The sequence below is a fragment of the Micropterus salmoides genome, unplaced genomic scaffold, assembly GCF_014851395.1.
Source record: "Micropterus salmoides isolate LMB-PRFRI ecotype aquatic unplaced genomic scaffold, ASM1485139v1 Ms_hic_scaffold_12, whole genome shotgun sequence".
Lineage (NCBI taxonomy): Eukaryota > Metazoa > Chordata > Actinopteri > Centrarchiformes > Centrarchidae > Micropterus > Micropterus salmoides.
This window is the reverse complement of record NW_024040263.1, coordinates 14,692,768-14,709,966: the sequence shown is the minus strand read 5'-3', so window position 1 is coordinate 14,709,966 and position 17,199 is coordinate 14,692,768. Positions and strand designations below refer to the sequence as shown.

General features: G+C 39.4%; 3 protein-coding genes across 3 annotated transcripts; 1 reads left to right on the top strand and 2 right to left on the bottom strand.

Moving 5' to 3' along the window:
- Positions 1-825: 825 nt before the first annotated feature.
- gtf2e2 (general transcription factor IIE, polypeptide 2, beta) lies at positions 826-13,876 on the top strand. Its single transcript, XM_038713547.1, has 8 exons — positions 826-1,048; positions 1,860-2,020; positions 8,557-8,639; positions 9,313-9,420; positions 10,973-11,155; positions 11,304-11,397; positions 12,882-12,997; positions 13,186-13,876. Exons 2-8 carry the CDS (start codon positions 1,861-1,863, stop codon positions 13,303-13,305), a joined length of 864 nt encoding a protein of 287 aa, XP_038569475.1. The 5' UTR covers positions 826-1,048; position 1,860; the 3' UTR covers positions 13,306-13,876.
- smim18 (small integral membrane protein 18) lies at positions 3,327-7,571 on the bottom strand. Its single transcript, XM_038713549.1, has 2 exons — positions 7,106-7,571; positions 3,327-4,434 (listed from the first exon to the last, which is right to left on the bottom strand). Exon 2 carries the CDS (start codon positions 4,427-4,429, stop codon positions 4,106-4,108), a length of 324 nt encoding a protein of 107 aa, XP_038569477.1. The 5' UTR covers positions 4,430-4,434; positions 7,106-7,571; the 3' UTR covers positions 3,327-4,105.
- Positions 13,877-14,137: 261 nt separating the features above from the next.
- On the bottom strand, positions 14,138-16,733 carry LOC119899123 (dynactin subunit 6-like). Its single transcript, XM_038713548.1, has 7 exons — positions 16,632-16,733; positions 16,365-16,429; positions 16,097-16,202; positions 15,883-15,968; positions 15,718-15,765; positions 15,451-15,593; positions 14,138-14,471 (listed from the first exon to the last, which is right to left on the bottom strand). Exons 1-7 carry the CDS (start codon positions 16,658-16,660, stop codon positions 14,379-14,381), a joined length of 570 nt encoding a protein of 189 aa, XP_038569476.1. The 5' UTR covers positions 16,661-16,733; the 3' UTR covers positions 14,138-14,378.
- Between the last annotated feature and the right edge of the window lie 466 nt (positions 16,734-17,199).

Genomic DNA, 17,199 nt, shown 5'->3' with positions numbered 1-17,199 from the left:
CACTCAGCCACCACTTCTATGTACAGACCAACAACAATTTAAATGCTCAGTATTCTGTCAGGAAGGGAAAACAGAAGGGACATTGAGAGATGTGCCTGTGAGTTTGGCAGTAGCATAAACGAACCAGTAAGAGGCGCCCTTGTGTCATTTACTCCTGGAGATAACCAGCATTTATCAGAGTTTGCGGAAAACTTCAAATTCATGGAGGTGTAATAATCAGAGATGCGGTGGTTAAAGAACTATACCCAACAGTAGGCTACTACTGAGAAGATGTGTTCTTAATGACTACTCTCAACAATTATATTTAAATAATAAGATCCAGTTATGTAGTATTTTCTGCATAATACGCTTTAATTAAGAGTTTTTTTGTTCTGAATGTGATATCCTTGCATAATGCCCATGCAATATGGATTGTAGCTTATGTGTGTTATGAATTAAATAAAATTGAGCTCTTGTTTTTTAAATGAGTTTTGCTAATTTGACTTCGGGGAACACCTAACATTGCCACGGAAGCAGCAAGATTTGTCAGAGAATGTCACAGCCTCAGGGAAAACTCAAAATCACATGAGCTCCCTCCAAATCAGTCTCCTCTTTTAGATTATCGTTGTTTCTTCAGGTGTTCTTACCATTAGGCTATCATTACATTCAATGTAAATATGATCCCATTATATATATTATATATTATCTGTTTTCTAATAATTTGTTTTCAATATTTGCCTTTATTGTATCATATACTAGTGTAATATCCGAATTTGTGTACTTTTCTTTTTGCGAACGTACGTGATGACGTCGTCCAGAAGGATTAACTGTCGATATCCGACAAATCGAACAAGAGCGGAAGTGAAGCATGAGGGGAAAAAATAGATGTTTTGTGTATGAAGTTAGTGAGCTAACGTTAACTTATATTGTCATTGGAGTAATACGTTAACGCGAAGGTGATTTGCTGAAGAAAGCATTTTCATTCTGTTTGATATCGTCCGAAATTATATAGTTCTCCTGGACTAACGTTAAATCGCCACTTTCTCTGAGAAGAGGAACAAAGTGTCAGGTAACGTTCACTTACAAATCGGCGAGCTAACGCAAACTAACAAACCCAATTGTCGCACTGTGTCGTTGTCTGATTTCTTATGTTGTTAGCCATATATCAAAAGTAACGGTAGTCATCAACGTTTGATGAAGTAGATAACGTTAGCCTTTACTAACGTTATTTTGTGGTGTTTACATTATCACAATAAAGCAACAACGCCGGGCGAATTTAGAGCAATGCCGACTAACTAGTTACCGGCTGGCAAACGAACTAACGGTAGCTGATGTTAATGCTAACTTAGCTGTTGGATTTGGGGGGCCTTATATCTGTACCTTTTCCTCTCTGACGCCAATTTAACTTGGAGCAAGAGTGCCGATCATTCGTGTTGATAAAATACTTAATGTACCAATACATCTGACTCTGCATAAGTAATGACGCTCCCATGTGTAGTCTGCTGTGTACAGTGTACTGAATGGGAACCTGAAGGCTAACTTAGAGAGAACATTGCATACAATGCACGGAGGGACTATGTGAGGGTGCCAGCAGCACGTTTTTACGCAGGATCCGTCAAATGGGTTAATCCACCTTATTTTCCTACCTGTGTCCATACTGATATGAAAACAGAGTATTTTCAATGTCCTCATTGTATGATGAAATGTATCAGGCTGTATGAAATGTCTGTCTTAACAGCTAGGCTCTGATTGAAGAGGGGGAACCAAAGCATGATGGATTATTTAAAACGAACATGTCAAAGACCAAAGGGAGCTAAGTTGCCTTTTGCCTTATTGAAATTACTACTGTTTTTTAATATATTGTGTGCCCTGTCATCCAGGATGGATCCAGCTCTACTGAGGGAGAGGGAGTTGTTCAAGAAAAGAGCTCTGTCCACTCCAGCTGTAGAGAAGAGACACGCTGCCTCAGACTCTGGATCACACAAGAAGAAGAAGCCCCGAGTTGACAAGGAGAGCTCGTCAGGGTCCAAACACAGTGCTGGTAAGCGAAAAAGATTTTTTTTGACAGTTTTGCAATCTCTAAAAGAAAACTGCAATGGGAGTTCAGATGATGCAACAGAAAGTGAAAGAAATATTTTATTGATTGTTATTTAAACCTTATTTTCTCTAAAACAGACCACCAATGGTGTCTATTGTAATAATGGTTGTTTTTGGTAGTATTACATTTTCTGTTTTATTACCTTGAGCCAGTTAATTACTTGAGGAATTCAAATCAGTAATTGAAATGATATTCCTAGCACTACTATTCAATATCTGTATAATACAGGCACTAAGGACACCTCCATGAATTGAAGTATTTGTCATTAATTTAACAGCATATTCTTAAAAGTTGTTAATTATTTTAACCCTCCGGTTAAGGCCATGTTTTTGTCATTCCTACATACCTCAGGTCTTTAGCGACCCGGCACTTGTATAACACAGATTCAGCCATATATTAAAATTATATAGCTTGTAAACTTTGGAACTTTTATCATTGTACAATAACAATTTTTATAACAATAATATTTTTTTTCAATTTAATTAAATTTTACAATCATTTATAGATGTCAGACAATGTTTTTTCCCCCGTAATTCATTAATATATTCCATGTTTATACTGTACTATCTTACACATAGGCAACTATAAATCTCATAGACTGCCACCCACCAAACCCAAGTTAGTCTACTTACATGTTTATTGCAGCATGGTCGAGGTAGTTGAGGCAACTATATAAATTTCCCTCATCCATCCGACTTCTTTAGAGACCTCTGCTTGGACTGTGTCTTACATACCCCATGTTGTCTGAAGTTGCTTCATCATTCTAGTGCACCACTTCTGCTTTTGAACGACCTGATTCATCAATGGCACAAAAGTTTTCTCAAATATCAAAGAACATGCTTGGTCTGCACTATACCTGACATCGTAGTGCTGCAATATGTTACTGTGACGTAAGATAAAAAAACGTACATTGTGTCTGTATTTATTCATTGTAACGTTGAGACCACAGAGAAACACATTACTCTTAATCACTTGCGTCCAGCATACCGTGAATAAAAAATGGAACCCGTAGGCTCTAGCGACCCTATAACCATTTTAGAGAAAATCATTAGAATAAATGCTTTTTATCAGTTTTAACATTTAACACCACAACATTGTAAAAACAGTAGTATGAGGAATACCAGAGAGTCGAGAGTCATCATCTTGATTTTCCCCACCCAACACTAAAATGTAGTCTAGGCTAGGCTCTATATCCCCTTTCCTCTTCTCTGTATGTGTCTGTTCTTTTAGCAGAAAAACAAATCCGGCACATAATTCAGTGACAATTTATTAGGCATTTTGTGGTAAGGCATACAAAATCATACATTGCGTTCAATATGACATGATAAATTACACCACTGTGCAGCAATCAAGTTTCACTTGTCATGAGATAATGTTGCAATGCTAAACATGTTGACAACACTGGCATACAATTTACTAAGGAGCAGAAAAACACAGGCTTTATCTGAAGCAACGATGCTGTCCAGCTATACTCGGTAATTTTCTTGTTGTACGTCAGGTCCTGTTGGGAAAAATAGGATATTCAAGTCTGTAGATTTGGACTGCGTTTTCTCACACACGTGCAATACTCACAGGGCAGGTGTCGTTGAACAAGAATACTAGCTAATGTAGGGTCTGATTAGTGTTTTTTTTTTTTTTTTTTTTTGTTACTGTGTGTTTCCATCCACACTCCTAGTACTATTATTACTAGACTACTCAGGTGCTCTCTGGTAGTATTTCTGGTATAAAATATAGCTTTAAGGGTCTGCCCTAAGTGTTAAGTGGTAGTGAATGTAGATGTGTGACGATTCCCTCCTAATTTAAATGAAAAGCTAATTAGACTCACTGCCAGATAAACTACCCCCTTCCTTTTTTTACTTTGCCCTGTTACCTTGTCTCTTCCCTCTGCATCCTTATTTGTGAACAATTGAACCACTATTGGGCAGTTTTAAAAGTTCTTTGAGGGGTAGGGGGGAGGTCAACGCTGTGATATTTCCCAGTTCAGCATTGAAGCCCGAATGCTCACTCTTATCTTTCACCTCGCTGCCCCTATACCACCTCAGTGAGGGACTCTGGCTCCTTGCACATGCTGGTCATGAGCTTGCTACAGCTTGCTGGACCTTCCTCCTGTAGCTGCTGATGTGTCTTCCCTTTGGCACAGCACCCACAGTCCAGTAGCTCGTAGAGCACGGCCAAGGCGGCCAGAGACAAGACAGTGAGGATGAAGAGCAGCAGGATGATAAAGCAGGCTACATTCCAGCCGTCGTGGAAAGGGTAGACCTCCTGGACCTGGAACGAGACATGGGAGAGAGGTGCCGCCTCTGGGTGCCATAGGAGATTACTTGGCTGTGTAGTGGTAGTGATGTTGGCCATGATTTCTGATTTTAAACGATAAAGAACAGGGAGAAAGACACATTGTTAATGCCTGTGACAGTGTTGGGTTCCAGGTTTCACGGCGAGTTGGTGAAGGCTTTATGGAAGCCAAATTTGAAAAATTATAGGTCGTAAAAATACTTACTTTTTATAAAATATTCACATAAACATTTACTTTTAATTGGCTCTGTAGTGCCAGAATTTGAGAATAATATATATCAAAAAAAAAATATAGATAGAGATGTATTATAAAAATCTCTACAGATGTTCATTTAATTTTCACTTTGACACAGCTAATGTGCAGTCTGACAAGAATGTAGTCTCACTAGAGACCACAAGCAGAATGAGAGAGCCATTTCCTCGCCTAAAACCATGAGGGCTTCTCTTGCTGCAATGTGATTATGATAGTAATACATAATTATCTATCATATAGGGTAACATGCTGTAAGAGGAGAAAGTGCAATGTCAGTGTGTACACAAAATATACCCTGGCCTACAGAAAGGATGTTTAGTTACAGAAGACACTGTGTTACTAGAGCAAAAGGTTGTATTGAAAAACAGCACAAACCCCACTGAGGCCATCTGCTCGGAACAAAAATAGACTTAAAAGCTCAGTAGAAAAGGATAGCTGCACAGTGAAATGTGGCACCTACACTGGGTTTGCATCTCTTTGGCCACAACACCTGACTAAAAAGGGATCTAGCAATAAAGTTAAAGGATGTTCTGCAATGTGCACACTGTCAGGCCGTTTGTCTCTCTTCAGCTTTCCTTCCACATTTTCAGCCAAAGCCGACCATCTTTAGTCCTCAGGGAACAGTGTGCCAGTATTTCTGCCCACACGCACGCATTCACACGTGCGCACATACATGCTAAAACACACACATGCACACACACGATCGCAGACATTTTCAGCTGACCCAGATTACTGGAGTGAACCACGGGAATGAGTTGAGGGAGAGGGGCATAAGTGCTTCTTTTTACACTAGGCTAATCCTGTAAGGTTACTTGTCTTTATGTGTATTTTCTGTGAAAGCTTGCAACTGGGCTTACTGTGTGTAAAAACACAGGCTTCCATGTATGCAAGATAGATTTGTGGCATCTTAGTGAATGTGAGTGAAGAAGTGAGTGAATTTTAGTGCACTTATAGGAAATAGGTGAATACTCTTTGTGTGATTGTAACTTTTCCGTGTTACCTGAAACTGTAATGCGATAGAAGCCATTGTTGCAGGGGCTTCATTTGTCTCACCTTACAGGATTGACTAGTTGTCCTTACCTAGGGTACTGCACATGTGCAACTCCCAACAAAGGTCGAATAGAAGTAAGATGCTTCACTCGGTATCTAAAACGGAGCGGTCACCACACAGGGTGAAAAGAGGAGCTGCAGCAATGTGCAGTATGACAAAAATATGGTGAAAATGAAACCATGTAAACCTATTCTGGTACAAGCCCTTATGAACCTGAAAGTGAGCATAATATGACCACTTTAAGTACAGTTTTGGTTTTGTCTGAAAACAATTTACACTTGCTTTTGAAAATAAATCAGCCTCTGGTCATAGTTCAAGCTCAAGCTAACTTTTCCTGCATGCTGATGACAAAATACTTAGATCATGATGGTATGATTTATATCAGGCTAGGTAAAACAGGAAAATAATGACTAATAAGGGGGTCACAAACAGTTAACTCTATTTACTGTTGCTGGTAATTGGTTTATGGGAGCAGACTGAAGCACATCTGTTGACAGTGTGCACAGAATGCAGTGAGTGTTTTGTGGTGTTTCCTTCTCAGTTGATGCAACTTATCTCACTGTTCCCTCTTTAGTATCCTCTTGTCGCAGACCCAGCTCATAATATCAACTTCACTTCAGTTCATTGCCATGACAACAACCTATTTTACTAATTTGTCTCGCCTGGTATTGCCACCCCCACCCCCGTCACACGCAGATTGGCTCCCTACAGCATCTGCTCATCTCGCCCTAAATGAGCCCCACCCCATCCAGGCTCTTAAAGGTGTTGTAGGACCAGATATTGTTCTCTGGCTACATAGCAGCTGGCTCTCCCCAAACACACACACACACACACACACACACACCAAACACACTCCCAGTCCCCCCTGGCCAGCACCTCACAGATGTCAGTCCCTCATTGATTTGTCTTGAGAGCTGCAGTTTGCACCGAGTCATGCATCTCCACCAACACAGACAAGACGCACATGAGTACACATAAAGACGTAGAAACACACACACACAGTCTCTGATGCTTGCTGTTCAAGCTGTTAGAGAGCAGACAGACAGATCCATGTTTATTTAATCTAATGCGTGTTTGCTCAGACTTGGACTAAATTTTACAATTTCCATCTAAATATCTTGGCTTAGTTGTTGTTCTAGTATAGATTACATGTTTACATACATAGTTGCTGGATGTGGTTCTGTGTGATTTTAGGTTGCTCTACTGCAGAAGGAATTAGGTTTATATAAACCAGCTGCATTTTAAAAATGTATGATTTTACCCTGTAAACGCCGGATTACTCACAAGTGACCCTTGTAGTCCTAGCTACACAGCGAGACCAAGAACAGCCAACAGCATGTAGGTTAAATTCATAGTGTGGATTGTGATCTGTTGATATCAAACACGCACACGTTATTCTGATTATGCTATTCCCAGTAATATGCAGACTCACCTGTGCGTCTGGCTTAGTCTTTAGAAGATGCAAGTCAACAGATGCACTCTCCTCTTTTTTTTTGGTGCTCCACCTACCGCTCTGTCCTCCACTCTCTCCCTGCTCTGCGTTCACTCCTCAACCTGTTTTCCTCCTCAGCGCACTCATGCACTTTCAGCCGTCGCCCGTGCACTCGCTCGCTCCCTCCTCCGCCACTCCTTGCAGCTCTTCATGCCTGGGCTGAACGGCATGGGCTCCTCTCCATCATTGGCTTTTCTTTTTAGCCCTGCCTCTGCACCATTCGATAATCGGCCTGTCACAATTCCAGTGTCCTGCCCCCAGCGCTGCTCACAGCAACAGAAGCTCCCGCCCACACCATGAATCATTCATGAATCAGTGTCTGTTTTCAGCTTTGATTGAGTGCTGAGTGCAGGCCAGACATTCGGGAGGGGACATTTGTTAAATTAAACAATAAGAGAAAAACAAGAAAATTTTGTAGATCTCTTACTGCATTGACGCTTTATTGATGCTTATGTTGTTCCTTAAATGTAAGTCTTTGGACAAAAGTAAATGTAATACAGCTGGTGATTTTCAATAAATCCCATGAAAAGACAAGTTAATAGCTTTTTCCTTATTATCTATTTCCTTATTTTGAGTCGATCCCACATAAACTGTCCTGCTGCTGTAAATACTCACAAGCACACCAAATGTGTGTTAATTCGCAGCTAGAAATAGTCCCCAACAGCTACACTAATCCTGTAAAATTTGGTTCAAACTACAGCGCCCCTGTGTAGGAAATCACTTAGCCTTGTTTATAATTGAATATCTGTGGACCCTTTTTAATGAATTACATCTTCAGTGGGAACAAATGGGATTGAGTCTGAATGCTACAGAGAGGACGGAAAATATTGAGACGGATTGACAAATATTTGGTTTTAATCTGCGGCTCAGGATGTAGAGCAGCTGTCCAATAATCAGAAGGTCAGGAAGTTCCCTCCCCGGGTCTACATGTCGAAGTATCCTTAGGCAAGATACTGAACCCCAAATTGCGAATGTGTATGAATGTGTTCATTTCATTTCTGTTCCTGATGAGCATTTGGCACCTTAGCCTCTGCTCATCACTGTGTGAATCTGTGTCAAGGGAGTGAATGCAATGTAGTATAAAAGCGCTTTAATTGGTCAGAAACACTAGAAAGGTGCTATTCAAGTACAGACCATTTACCATTTTCATGAAATTTGTTATGATAAGAACACTGTAGAATAAATTAGACTGATTAAATAAATAGAAATTTATATTGTCATCTGGTTGTTGTCGTCTGATGGTTTGAAAACAAGCTGGTGTGCAAATAATTTCTATTGATTTTTAACAGTTTTACCAGCAAAACATTTCTCACGGCTTATGTCTGCCCATATGCATAATGTGACATTTAAATATTTTGCCTAAACTTTTCATTCTCTTTGTCTCGACACAGAGTCTAGTAATGGAACCTTTAACATCAAGACAAGCTCTGGTTACAAGTTTGGCTGCCTAGCCAAGATAGTCAATTATATGAAGGTAAGCCTCTGAAAACATTTATTTTTTACTTTTAAAAAAAGAAAAAGAAATGTCCACGAGCAATTTAGTCATGATTGTATGATTGAATGAGCACCGTATCAGAAAAAAGGTGTTTCAGTCTGATGGATTTTGTTCCTCTCCAATTTTATTTAAGCTGTCACAACAGCATCCACTTGATTGCTTGATTTTATACTTGTCATCAACTCCGTCAAAGCTCTTTTAAAAGCTTGACTTGTTGTGTCAGCCCACGAAGTCAGTTGTGTCCTCTGCGTAACATTTGGTCCCCGGTCTTTCTTTTGGTATGTTAACAGCTTGTTTATCATGCTGTGGCTCTGCAAAGAGGCAGCGAGGCCCTGTCACACTAGCTGTCTGACTCATCCCTCGCTGCAGAACTCACACTCAAGTTGACAGATTTCCTTTTAATGTGTGCGTGCTTAATGCCATCTGTTTAACACAGAGTTTTAAACCGTGTAAAATACCCTGACCGTTGGATGTAAGGCACAAAATCACTGTTGACATTTGGCTAAAACCCGGTCAAAGGCGTGGAGCCAAGCATTGCTTACATTTTAAAATAAGTGCTTAGGAGGACTTTTATACTTTGTTGACTCTGTGTGTGTGTTTTGTTTGTTAATTCATGTGATTTTCGGTCTTCTTTTTTTTTTTTTTTACTCAGACAAGGCATCAGAATGGCGATACACACTTCCTGACCCTAGATGAGATTCTGGATGAGACCAAACTTCTAGACATCAGCATGAAACAGAAACAGTGGCTCATGACTGAGGTGTGTTTGTGTTTCTTAAGTATTATATTGCCTATTATTTATCATCAGGAGTACACTTGTCCTTATCTTGCACCATGTCACTGACATGTTTTACAGCTGAAATCCCACCACGTCACCCACTTGAGCTGGTTCTGAGCTACTTAGATCGTAAATCACATACAAATATAAATGTTTAAACTTCTGTCAATATGGACATGCTACACATTGTTTTATGGAATCCTTGAATACCAAAGTATAACACATTTAGATTTAACTGCATGGTAAACAAGAGCGACAGGAAGAAAAGTGGTCCCTACTTTTTGAAGAAGCCATAAGGTCAAAATATGCCCATTCCTTGATTAATAATAATTCTGTCATCCGTAAGGTTAATAATCCAAGTTGAAATAACCTTCTGCTTTCATCCTCCATTGAACAAATGAATGAGTTGTAATTGATATGTTATTCGATAGCCTCATTTTTATACAAATAAAATTCATACTGGTTTAAATAAAAGGTTCAGTGTGTAATATTTAGGAGGATCAATTTACATGTTTTCAGTGGTGTATAAAGACCTTACATAATGAACCGTTATGTTTTTAGTACTTTAGAATGAGCCATTTCTGTCTACATACACCGCACATCCTCTTACATGGAAGTCACCCTGTTGCGCTGCCATGTTTCTACAGTAGCAATAATGGACAAACTTCTCTACAGAGTGCGTTTCCTCTGTACATTGAATACGTACGAAGAAGAAGTAACATTAGTAGTAGTATTAGTTGTTTGGTTTATTAGAGAAAAGAAGAGACATCTGGACAAATAGAGGCCCACAGTAGCTTCTCCTAAGCTCTGCGACTGGTGGTGCATTCATGTGGTATCGGAATAATAAGAATCTATTGTCCTTCTTTAATCTTTATTGCAAAAAAAGAAATAGTGTGTACATGGGACATAAAGAAGTATGCTGAACTTTGATTTGTGCAAAATCACATACATATTTTGCAAATATGTACTTTGTGGTTAGAACGGTTAGTTTGCTGTCCATGTAGAGTGAATTAGATATCTGCGTGTTGTTTATATGCGCTGATAATGCTAATCCAACACATCTTTGTAGTAGCGTCCATGTTGACTTCACATTCTGACTTAAGAGCACACGCTGAAGTCGGAAGAATGACTTCACAATGTGAATGCAAATTATGAAGTTGCTTGTTGCAATTGACAACCCTCACCACTAGAGCACACTAAAACTTGCACACTGAACCTTTAAATAAACAATTTGATAGTATGTCCCATCTTTTCTGAGCAAGAGTTATGTGTGAAAGGAATTATAGATGCATGCAGTCCCGTATATGCGCCTGTCCCAAATTTAAGCAGGTTGAGTTCTATAATTGAAGAACAGAAAATCCCGGGCTATTAAGTAAAGTTTTACATTATTAAGGAAATCATTTTTTTGATATTCACATAATATTTACATCACCCACACAGTGTTTAAATACATATGCACATTTCCTAGCTGGTCAACTACTTAACTAGAGACTTAAAACCTGACATCTACTCCCTGACTTTCCGCCAATGTCAGGCGTTGGTCAACAATCCGAAAATTGACGTCCGGGACGGGACGTATGGCTTCAAGCCCAAGTACAACCTGAAGGACAAGAAAGCCTTACTGAGGCTGCTGGACAAACACGACCAGCTGGGCCTGGGAGGTGTGCTGCTGGACGATGTAGAGGAGGGGCTGCCCAACTCAGCCAAGGCCATCAAGGTAATGCTCAATAGATACAGATTATGCACAGTAATGCCACTTAATGCATACTGTACATTATGTTTGTGATTAAAGGAAGACACACACACATGTGCGCTGTGGTGACTAAATGCCATTAGCAGTGACATGTGCTCTCGTGTGTTCACAGGCTTTGGGGGATCAGATCATCTTTGTGACACGACCAGATAAGAAGAAGATCCTATTCTACAATGACAAGCACTGCCAGTTTGTGGTAGATGAAGGTGAGTATAAATCAGCTTTGTCAGTCAACTGTGATACGCATTGCTCTTTCTCTCTGTGTTGTTGTCTTTCTGTCTGTTCCTGGGTCTCTGCATTTAAAAGATTTGGCTGCAAGTTGTCAAAAATAAGCAATAAATTGTTTTAGTCATACAAAATACACCAAACTTTGGCTCTTCAGCCTTTAACAGACAATGATGTGAGATTGAGATTTTTGTCAAAGTGAGAGGCGCCTTTTTTGCATTCTGCACGCTGTTAATGCGCCTTGGTGTCCCTGACTCATACTAAAATAAGCCTTAAACTGACCATCATTAAGACAAAGCCCCTGAACCAACTGGTAGGCTACTACCAGTGGTGTCTCCCCTTTCTGAGGGTCTCATGTACCCACACGGATCTCCGTTTTCCTGTCTCCTGCGTGTTTGTACAGCTCTCACATTCAAAACAATGCCAGAGTAGGTGAACTCTGTTTGTCTATTTTTTTAAAGCAGATGTTTTTGCAATAAAAGGGGAGCCACTGATTTCATTAAGCGTTAATCAAACCAAATATATCCATCCATTCTCAACTGCTTACCCTGCGTACAGGGTCGCGGGGGGCTGGAGCCAATCCCAGCTGACATCGGGCGAAAAGCGGGGTACACCCTGGACAGGTCCAAACCATATATATATATATATATATATATATATATATATATAAAAATCAAAACTGAAACTAGCTTTACTCATGGTAAATGTTTTTACATGAAGTGGGGCAGAACTATGCTGAAATTATGCGAGCTTACCAAACTTCGTGAACCAATAAAAATGATAAAGGTCTCCCACCCAAACAGGTGCCACAAAAGAAATACGGTCAGACTATTTTCTATTATGCACAGTCTGCAGGCCCACTCGGCCCTCATGCTGCATTCATTTCATACTAGTTATTGTAATTATGAGATTCTGACTTGGAAATATTGTTCACGTCAACAACCACAGTATAATTATGAGACAGCAAAGACTGTTGCTCAAGGTGATTAAACCCAAATTTAATGGATATATTGTTTTATTGTTGAAACCCTCAACTCTGTAATCGTGCAACCTTCTAGAGCTCTCCTGTGATGTAAATGCTTGCAAGTTGTAAACATGGGAATCTTTCCCATCCCTAACATCCATCCCGTATGACGTGAAGGCGGCATCACGCTAGGTCCAATCAGGCATAATGAGTCAAAACACCTGCATGGGTGTGAAGAGCCTTTTCAAGTTAAGGTGAATTTAGGAGGAAGAATGGCTCAAAAAACGTCAGCTGGGTGCTGAGCATTATATTAGTGAAAATAAATAATTAATAACTCACCATTGCTCTCTGTCTGCTGTTGTCCGAGGACGTCCATCATTATCCCGGTCTCGCATGCAACAGGAGCATCAATCCCATAACAATGATTTTTCATATTTGCGAGTGGTGTCGTAACGTTATCGAGTTATCAAATGGATCAAAAATGTCATCTTTCAATTGAAGAATTCCAGAAACTGTGGAGGAGCGTCCCAGTTGATTCCATGGATGAAGAGAAGATTGAAGAGTACCTGAAGAAGCAAGGCATCTCCTCCATGCAAGAAACCGGACCAAAGAAAGTGGTCAGTGTCCCCTGGTCTCTCATCTACTTTAATTTTCATTCTAACTTCCCACACAAGTTCAGTATACTTGATCTGATTTATTTTACTAGTAATTAAGGCTTGAACATTTTACAACTGAATGTTGACATTTGTAAGTTGTCAATCAAGCATCTTAATCTGTGCCGATTGTGTTTCTGTGTTCACTACAGTTACCAGTTCAGAAGCGGAAGAAGCAATGTGGGCAGAGGAAGAGACACTTCAAGACCCACAACAACCATTTGGCAGGCGTCCTTGAGGACTATTCAGATGGTGTTCCTGCTAAGAAGTGAAATCCATTCACTGACTGCGTTTCCTCAGGAGAGATTTTGTCTGTAATGAGAAATGGCTGCAGACCCTGGCCGCAGAAAGACTATTTCATGGTTGTCTCTTGTGTCAAAACAAACTAGATTATTTTCCTTTCTTTGCACTCCTCTCAGTGACCTTGTATTACATGGAGTGAATAGCAAATGTGTTGTGGAATCATTTTTAGTTTGTTTATTAAAGAGTATGGAGACCAGTAAGGACGCTGAATGCCCTTAACAAAACGACCATCCTGAGAGGGGGTGCTGTAGCCTTAGTGTTAAAATGTAAATGAGGTTGAAGTGTGTACATACTTATTTCTTCATTTTATTTAGTATATTGCAAAGAGGTGGGTGTCCTTTTTTAATAGCAATTGCAGAAGACAGGCTTACGTTACGCAGTGTATCACATTGAGGTACCTCATCCAGCATGAAATATCTTGGACATGACTTCTTGTGGAATTTAAAAATATTTAAATTCTTTCACTTTGCAGCACCATGGCTTACTGGTTTAAAATACAAAAACCTTTTGAACTTATTTTAATAAATTACAGTTACAAGATATACTGCCTTGTTGCTTGATTTACACACATTACATTTATTATAGTAGGTTGTCATTTGAAATGCTAACTTTTGTGTTAAAGTGTTAAATGAAAATTTAAGTATTTTCATTTACTCTTTATTTCTCTCAATCTTTAAAATCTGGATATACACTGAAAACATTCCACTATCTTATGTATTCTTACTGCACAATTTATAACCAAATGATGAAATTACCAGTAACCACTAGGATCATAAATTAGTATATCCTGCACACCATCAGTATTTTTTAGGTTATTTAATTAATCATAGAAACGGTACATCAGCACAGCAAGATGAAGATAAAATGCTTAATCAGCTGTTGCGGTTAGAGTAGAAAATATCAGTAAATAAGAAAAGGTACTGATGAAGCTAGGTACATATATCATTATATACATTCATGCTTCTTTCCAGCAAGATCCATTTAAATTAGTGTTTGCTAGCCATTTACAATTCAACTTTAAAAAAAAGTGTAAAGTTAAATCTTAGCTAGCACTGTGGCCTGCTTTAACAGTTTTCTTCAAATGGTGGTAGTTTGGCAAAATCTTCATCAGAAAGTCGAGCTGAAGAGTCTGGGGCTGTGAAGATGACAAAACAAACATCCTAATAAGCTGATTTCTTGTGTGGGGTTGAGTGGGGTTTTTCAAAGTCACATTGGCCTGTTTGAAAATACTGCACCAAAACTTAAAACCACAGTAGACCAGAAATACATTTCTTTATAGCATTTTCCTGAACAGGCTGGGTAGACTGGGAAATAAAATACATATGCATATGTATGCAGTAATGTGCAAAATCCCATAGGATATAGAGGTACCGTAAGTGTTAATGTTGCTGCATCCTTTTTTTAAGTTAGTGGAAGGCTGTAAAAATGTGTTTGAACTTCATTTTATGCTTTTATGTACCATGTATTTTGGTTTGAAAAGACAATTACTTTTAATATTTGTATACGGAGCTTTTAGACATGACAAACGCTGACATAGTCGAAAGACCAGCAAAAACTATGACATGACTGAAAAGTGTAACTATTCAGAGCAGGTTTTTACCAATACGCACAGTATGTAACAGTTGCGTTTAAGTTAAGTTACTCAGTACAAATTCAGTTTGACAAATAGACCTGATTCTAACTCAATGTCTACTAAAACATGTTTGACCATTCAGACAGTTTTCTTTTTAAATTGTGGGACAGCATACAGTCCACATTCACATACAGTATTATGTTCATCAGAATGATAATGAGACTGTTTTTGATGCTTGTAATAAATGAACTGCCAGAAACTATTAAATGGACTATCTATCCCACATACAACAGGTGGCTGCACTAGCACTAAAACCTGTACATTTACTATGCAGTCTACTAAAACACCACCGGAAACTGCTGCCTCCAGTTACCATAGCGTTACCACATCAACACTTCTCTGACAGAGTCTCAACAAGAAAACATATTTTAATGGTGTACCTGTAAGCACAAGAAGTGTTTGGGATGCTCTGGTTTTGATACTGCAAAGCTAACCACTAGCCTGGTGTACCCGTTTACACCCCACACATGTTCATTCATACCTGTGGTCTCTCTGTCTGAACCCGCCTCATACATCCGGAGCCGAAGATGACCGTGTTCTCAGGTATGACTTCACAGGTGTTCACCTGACAGAAGGCTCCAATGATGCAGCCACTGGTGAGGATCACATTCCTGCCCACGTCAGCTAGACAACAAAATAGAGGATATTTGAGTGACTTTGTTCATCTGAATGCTGCATCCATCTCTGCAGATGTGGGTTGCTCACACCTGAACACACACTGAAAGTCAAACAAAGACAAATATCCCACCTTTAGATTCAATCACGTTGTTGTCCCCAATTTTCAGGGCTTGTGATACTGTTAGATCCCAGCTAAGGAAAAACTGATTTTTGATAGTTAACGTTCATGAAATGGTTACAATATGAACTCATTTGACTTATAGAATAAGAATGGACAGGCAAGTCAAAAGGATACCACAGCCAACTTCAAATACATTGTTCATGCCAATGGTCATTGTCTTTGGTTCCACCTCAGAATCTGGTGTGATGTTTTCTGGGTAACTGTAGGGCAGAACAAGCAGGCTTGTAATTATTCCCATGCAGAGAAGGATGATTTCAAAGATTCCAAATACTGTATGTGTAACAGTCATGTACATGTATACAGCCAGGTACAAGAAATCTTAAATTACCCATTAATGATCAGAGCTTGCTCCTCGATCAGATTGCCTTCTCCAATCACGATGGGCCCTGCCTCTGCAATGATACGAGCTTTTGGGTGGACTACAGTCCTGGGGCCTGAGGAAACACAGAGTTTTTTAAATTTGTGTGATCGTTGGATCACACGCGTTAAGTAAACCTGCAAAAGTATAACCAAATTCAAGATAACTTAACGTGAAAGGAATGTAAGGTTTGTCGAGTCGACAGTAATTACTTGTAAGTGACAGCGAAACATCTTACCTATGGTGACATCTCCTCTAATCTCACTTTCAACACAAACTACGGCCCCAGCGGCTATTTTTACACTGGGAAAAAAGTAAAACAGTGACATGTGAGAAAAAAGGATGAAAATGCTGACGATAGCTAACGGTGCTAGCTAGCTAAATCGCATATCCGTCTTCACTAGCTACATGGTTACTTCATTGTGGCTATTTAGTCATCATTCCCTTCATTATAAAGGTTCAGCTAAGCTATTAAACGTTATTAACGTGCTAACATCAATATTACCTTTTCTGGGCATTTTGTTTATCTGCCATTGTGGTAGATGATGTCCGGTGGGAGGCGCCGTCGATGAACTCGATGATCGATTTGGAGTCCTTGCTATCACAGCGCATGCGTCAGTTCAGTTCACAAAAATCAATTGAAAAGAAGGCTACGAGGATTCAATGATGAAGGCAATCTGGTTAAAGTTGGGTTCTGCTCATTTGAAAAAACGTCTATAGTTTAAACAATATATTAGACACTTAAAAACAGTTAAGTATAGACGTGCAACCCCATTTATAACCTTAGCACTCCATAAATTAGTGTTTCGGTCACATTAAAGTTTCATTCAGTGGGTCGTCTGTGAGACCCTGGATGTGTTTTGTGTACCTGGTGGGGCCAAAAACCAACGTGTAAATCCAATAGACTCATGTGTAACTCAGTGAAAATACCCAGACCCCAAAATAAACTGGCTATTTACACCTGCAAATGCCATATATCCAAAGGTAGTTTGTTTAACGTTCATCACACAAATATCACACACTAGGTCAATCAATGTGTTATGGTGGCCTCAGACGACCTGAACAACAGTTTG